This window comes from Portunus trituberculatus, chromosome 33 (assembly GCF_017591435.1).
Source record: "Portunus trituberculatus isolate SZX2019 chromosome 33, ASM1759143v1, whole genome shotgun sequence".
In the NCBI taxonomy this organism is placed as follows: Eukaryota; Metazoa; Arthropoda; class Malacostraca; order Decapoda; family Portunidae; genus Portunus; species Portunus trituberculatus.
This window is the reverse complement of record NC_059287.1, coordinates 11,907,696-11,914,386: the sequence shown is the minus strand read 5'-3', so window position 1 is coordinate 11,914,386 and position 6,691 is coordinate 11,907,696. Positions and strand designations below refer to the sequence as shown.

Below are 6,691 nucleotides of genomic sequence, written 5' to 3'. Positions count from 1 at the left end.
GTGTGTGTGATGAGTTGATGACTGGGGCAACTGATGGGGAAAGAAAGAGAGAGAGAGAGAGAGAAAGAGAGAGAGAGAGAGAGGGAGGGAGGGAGTGTAGTGTGACATGACAATTTAATTAACAAAGCATAAAAAAGAACAAATGAATGAAAAATATATATCCCGCAGAGGAATTTGTTTCTAAATACATAAAAGATACTAACGTGAAGAAAATGATAACTAGAAAAGCTTCGAAACAGTCCTATTAGATGCGGTTTAGATATAAAAGAAAAATTAATAAGAAAATGGGAGAGAAGAAAAAAATAAGAGGGAAGAGAGAGAACTATTGAGTAAAGTCTGCACAGTAATTGGCAAACATATATACAACCAGAGGAGATGTTGGTGTTCGTTCACTAACCAGAGGAGATATTGGTATTCGTTCACTATATAGAGACACGTGATGGAAATAGAATAAAATGAAATAACATGTACGGAAGAAAATGAAACAAGATAACGTGTATATATGAAAAAAAAATAAATGTAATGGAATGAACTGTGCAAACAATGAAGTGGCATAAGATAAGAGGTGTGGTAAACGATGAATAAGTGAATGAAGTGACAGGATAACACACGTACAAAATTGAAATAGGGTAAAACAATAGATGTACAAAAAAAAAAGAATAAAGGTACCAAGAGAAATAAATAATTAAATAAAATGATAGAAAAAACACACGTACAAAATTAAATGATATAAAACAATAGATATACAAAAAACAAAATAAAACAACATCTATATAAAAGAGAAAAAAAATAGGAAATAACGTGTATAGAAAATGTAAAAAGAAGTACAATAAGATAAAATGACAAACATATACAAAATACAATAAAACGAAATATAATTAAATAAAACCCAAGCAATGAAACGTCTCTCTTGCATACAGTTTTAATAATAGCACGTCTCACAACACAGCAGCTAAGCCTCCATTCACCTGTTATAGCCACCAATATCTGCCTTGTCTACCTGTGTGTCTGTGCTAACCCCTTCACTACCACCACCGTCTTGTCTTAACACCGAGATCACTGATAAACTGTTTGAATGAGTAGAGAGAGAGAGAGAGAGAGAGAGAGAGAGAGAGAGAGAGAGAGAGAGAGAGAGAGAGAGAGAGAGAGAGAGAGAGAGAGAGAGAGAGAGAGAGAGAGAGAGAGAGAGAGAGAGAGAGAGTTAATTTCCTGTTTGTTCAGCCTTGTTAATACGATTTTCTTTGTGGACGAGTAGTAAAAAAGAAAATTTATAGAGCTTGTAAATAGTAGTGTGAAATATGAGCTACTGATAAATTGCTTGAATGTCCCAAGAGAAAAAAAAAATAGAGAAATGAAAAGAATAAGGTTAATTTCATGTTTGTTCAATGTTATACGATTTTTTAGACTATGAGTACGAAGAGAAGAAAATTTATGAATGTTGTAGGTAATAATGTAAAAAAAAAAAATTAAGTAATAATGAAAGGGTGAAATGGCTGATAAGTGGTGGTGGTGGTGGTGGTGGTGGTGGTGGTTGACGTGTCGTGTTTAGTGTGAGGAATGTCTTTGGTGGTGTATGTAAAGGGAAGGAATGCTTTGAACGTTGTGTTAGATGAAGGAAAACGTGGAGTGGTTAATGTGTTTGGTGTAAAAGAGTGATTTTCTTTCTAGTGTCAATTGTTGTGTATGTTCCCGTAAAAGGTCTGCAGGAAGAGAGCTGACTTTTTTTTTTCTTTTTCATCACGTGTTTGATGTAAAAGGAGTGTGACTTTGGTGAATGAAGGGAAATGTGAAACGGTTAACGTGTTTGATGAAAAGGAGTGTTCATGTTTTCCGTGTCACTTGCTGTGTATGTTTCCGTAAAGATTTGCTGGAAGGGAACTGACATTTTTTTTTTCTCGTCACGTGTTTGATGTAAAGAGTGTGACTTTGGCGTTGTGTTTGTCGGGGTGGAATGGAATGTTTTACGTCTTTGTTTGGTAAAAGGGAATGTTTGTTTTATTTTCATGCGCTTGGTAGAAGAGAATATTATGTTGCTTTGGAAGAAAAAATTGCTTCATGAACTATTTAATGCAACTTTTTTTTTTTTTTTTTTTTTTTTTTTTTGCTGCAGTAGTTTGGGTATGGAACAAAGGAAGATTATCACACGCTGCTTGATGTAAGGGAGCTTCACATCCATTAGAGTCTGACAGGGATGACTACTTTCACACTGGCTTTGATGCAAGAGACTTATCACGTTGTACTTGATGAGAGAGAGAGAGAGAGAGAGAGAGAGAGAGAGAGAGAGAGAGAGAGAGAGAGAGAGAAAGAGAAAGAGATTACTTCCCACACTGCATCAAAGAGGAAACATTATATCCACACCAGCTTTGATACGAGAGATAAACTTCCGCATAAAATCCATGAAAAAATTCCAACTGCGCCACACAGGATCAGCAGGCGAGGCAGGGGCGGAGGTAGTCACTAGGCCCGCCAGCCACCAACCCACGCCCTTGGTTCTTGATGTAGAGACAGCTGACCTTAGTCTTATGCAGGAGTGACCGCCGGCTTGACAGGTAAGCGTTCACTTCAGACACCTGATAAGTTCGCTCCGGGCCAAGCTGTACCACTGCCAGCCGCACACTGCAATGAGGTGGAGTGTAAGAAGGAGGAGGAGTGATTAAGTGCAGTGAGGTAGCCAATTAATAGATGGAGGCAAGATTGAAGGAGTGAGGAAAGAAGATATTGGACATCGTATAGGAGGAGAGAGAAAGAGGGAGAGGGAAGGAAAGGGGCGATGAGGAGCAAGAAGGGAAATGATTAAGTGAAGGAGGAGGAGGAGGGGGATGAGGAGGAGGAGGGGATGGAGAAGAGGGAGGAGCTCAGATATTAGGAAAAACAAGAGATCCCAGAAAAATCATAAAAAGTGAAAAAAAAGAGAATCGGAGACAAATACATGGAGAGGAGGAGGAGGAGGAGGAGGAGGAGGAGGAGAGAGGAGATGAAAAGAAGGAGGTTATACATTTTTCTGACATCGCTTATTATTTACTTCCCTTTCCTCCTCTCCTGGGACTTGTACCTTTGATCCTTATACCTATCACCATTTTCTTTTCTATTAACACTGTGAAGAGATTGCCACGTGAGGGCCTACTAGCTACGTCTCTCTCTCTCTCTCTCTCTCTCTCTCTCTCTCTCGATAACGAACAAATTTGACATGGCGGTTCTGTATTTTGGTGTAGTTTTGTGAAGTTCGCCGTGGAGTTACCTGGAGTTAGGGTGTGTGGCGTTGGTGGTCCCCGGCCGCTCCTGTCCCACGGTGCCCACAGTCTTGTAAACAAACTGGCCTGGAATGAGTGAGCTTGTTAAAGGAAGAGTCTCAGTCCAGCCGTGTTTGTTGAAGCCTGGTTAGATGGCTCTCTCTCTCTCTCTCTGCTCTCTGTGGGACTGTTCTTGAAACGCCACTGAACTTAATAGTGTTTTTTTGGGTCCATTAGTCCTAGTTCTTTTATTTATTTATTTATTTTATTTGTTTAAGTTTTTTGTAATTGTGGAATCCTCAGTGCTAGTTTTCTACATTCTTGTTATTGCAGGATTCATGTTTGGTTAATTGAATGACGGAAACTCTTTTGAAAATCTCATTAACTCTTGTTGGAGCCTGTTTTAGATACAGGATATTTTTTTGAATCGTTAGCTGATTCGTGAAAACTCTTATTTAAGTCTGTTTTGAGATTTAGAATTCTGGTTAGTTATCTCTACAAGCGTGAAAACACCTTTTTAATAATACAGCTAATTAGGTACTATTCACTTTTTCATTGCTACTACTACTGCTGCTACTACTACTACTACTACTACTACTACTACTACTACTACTACTACTACTACTACTACTACTACTACTACTACTACTACTACTACTACTACTACTACTACTACTACTACTACTACTACTACTACTACTACTACTACTACTACTACTACTACTACTACTACTACTACTACTACTACTACTACTACTACTACTACTTCTTGTAATAGTGTTAATAATGATAACGAAAATTGTAATAATGAAAATAACAATAGTAATAATTATATTGATAATAATAATAATAATAATAATAATAATAATACAGAGAGAGAGAGAGAGAGAGAGAGAGAGAGAGAGAGAGAGAGACAGACAGACAGACAGAAAGACAGACAGAATAAAAGGGATAAAATATTGCTTCTATCTTTTTTATCACTGTTAATGGAGAAAATGACTCGATATGTCCATTACTGACTTTCTCGCCTCGCTAAATAAAAGTATTGAGAAGTTTCCTCTCTTGGCACCTTCACTTCTTTTCCTCCCCCTTTTTCTTTCTCCTCCTCAAAACTTACCTATGACACTCGTGGAGACACTAGAAAATTCTCTCTCTCTCTCTCTCTCTCTCTCTCTCTCTCTCTCTCTCTCTCTCTCTCTCTCTCTCTCTCTCTCTCTCTCTCTCTCTCTCTCTCTCTCTCTCTCTCTCTCTCTCTCTCTCTCTCTCTCTCTCTCTCTCTCTCTCTCTCTCTCTCTCTCTCTCTCTCTTTCTATCTATCTATCTATCTATCTATCTATCTATCTATCTATCTATCTATCTATCTCACCCTTCGCAAATTAAAGAAAATAAACATGAAAACTTGCCTATAAAATCTGTAAAGACACTAGGAGATGCGAGATTAAAACTGTAGGTACTTAAAATTGCAAATAGTCTAATCCTCTTCGTCTTCTCTCTCCCTTTTTTACTATCCAACTCACTCAAACCAACAAAAAGCAAGGAAAATAACGTTAATCCCTTCAATACTCGGACACATTTTTTACCTTGAGATTTGTGTACGATTAGACGATTTTATTGACATTAGGAAGGGTCTATGGAGGTCAGAAGATTAATGGCCACAGTCTTCACTACTTTAATCCCCCACATGAGTGTCTGAATCTGTATAAAATCACCAAATAGTAACCAGAATGTGATATGGAAATGCGTCATGGTACTGAAGGCGTTAAGACCTACCTATGATGCCTGTGGTGTTAGGAGACAGCAATGAGTGTCTTTCGAGGTACACGCCGAGGAAGTGTTGGCCGTGGGAGCTGCGGGAGCGAGTCACAACCAGGCTGAGGTCCACGTCCCCCAGCAGGAAGGCCAGCTTGCGGTGATTCCTCAGAGACACCATGACAGGGCCGTATCTGTAGAAGGAAGGTGGTTTTGTGGGTAGTTGCTGCTTTTTCTACTACTACTACTACTACTACTACTACTATGACCACCACCACCATCTTACCTTCTCCCTGCCAACTTCCTCCAGCTTTGTGTCTTGCTACATTCCTTCAGCAGTTGGTTCCTCTCCCTCTCCTGCTTCCTCTGTGCCTGGTCCCCGCCACGCCCCTGCCTCGCCCCGTGCAGGAACCTCGGGGCGGATATATCAACACCAGCTTGTGGATGTGTGAACTCTCCCTCCTGCGGGTGGACTTGGCGGTGGCGGGGCGACTCTCTAACGTGGCGCGAGTGTGTGGACTCTAGTGGACTTTGATACTTGACTTCATTTGTAGTTTGAGGGTTTGAGTGCGTTTGTAAGTGCGTGTGTGGTGCTGTGATGCGGTGGAGTGTGCGTGTGGATGCTAATGGGGTTGGAATATTATTGGGGTTCGTGTGGGTTGTGTGAGATGGGTTCTTTTGAGTGTATGTGGGTGATTGTGGATGTGAGTGTGTGTGGGGGTTGTGGAGGGATTGCCTTTGCGTGTGTGTGATGTTTCTGGGTGTGGCTTACTGTTTAGCCTTGTGTGGAGTGGATGAATGAGGTTTTGCTGTGTGTATGGAGATGTGTGTGTATGTGTGGCCTGTGAGCTTGCATGGGACGGGTGAATGACTTGATTTGGGGCACGGATGTATGGTAGTGGATGTGGCATAACCCTGTACCGTGCAGCGAATGGATGGAGGGCTTGGGTGGATGCGAGAGGATGTGGCATGGTCTGCGTCCCAATGGTGAAGGGGTGGAAGGCATGAGGATGGATGAATGTGGCTTGAGAGTGGATCTCGCCCTCAGTGGAACCTTTAGACTGGATGGAACGGCTTAACCTCCTCCAGAAATAGTGTGGAGGAGTTTTCCTTGGACTCTGACCCTGAGGAACCCCAGGAACACGTGGATAGGGGCTTCTTCTTTCCCTCCTCCTGCTCTGCTTATTACGTGAAGACCTGCGTCCTTTCCTGTTCCGTCTTCCTCTTCTGCTTCGCCTGTTTGCTCGGTTCGACTTCCTCTTCATCCGCTGTTCCTTCTTTCTCCTGTTCCTCTTTCTGCCTTTCTTCTTACTCTTGCCCCAGAGGGAGGGAGACACGCCGTCCACCTTGGGAAGACGGTGAAGGTCAAGAGAAGGCTTAGGAAGTCTGGCACGGTAATTGCAGGTGAGAAGATGAAATCGTTGGTGCAGTTAGTTAGTTGCTCAGGTGATGTATTGATCGATTTTGTGGGAAACAGTGTGTGAGGAGAGGAAAGGATAAAGACAGGATATATTGGAGTGTGTGAAGGGAAAACTGGGAGAAGAGCAGGAGATATATTTGGGAGGAAAGAAGATAAGGGAAGTAGAAAGAAGGTATGAGGAAGTGAAAGGAGTGTGTGAAAAGAAAACTAAATGAAAAACAAATGAAATGTATTGAAATTTGTGGGAGAAAAAAAACAGTGTATAGATGAAAAAAATAAAGAGAAACGTTAG

At 41.1% G+C, this 6,691-nt stretch overlaps 1 protein-coding gene across 1 annotated transcript in view; it reads right to left on the bottom strand.

Moving 5' to 3' along the window:
• Nucleotides 1-1,749: 1,749 nt before the first annotated feature.
• LOC123512420 (inter-alpha-trypsin inhibitor heavy chain H5-like) overlaps nt 1,750-6,691 on the bottom strand; it is a 116,600-nt gene continuing 111,658 nt past the window's right edge. Inside the window, 5 exon segments of the mRNA XM_045268819.1 lie at nt 1,750-2,616; nt 3,239-3,317; nt 5,001-5,173; nt 5,266-5,723; nt 5,726-6,325. Of these exon segments, the coding sequence (XP_045124754.1) occupies nt 2,427-2,616; nt 3,239-3,317; nt 5,001-5,173; nt 5,266-5,723; nt 5,726-6,325 (1,500 nt within the window). The 3' untranslated portion in view covers nt 1,750-2,426.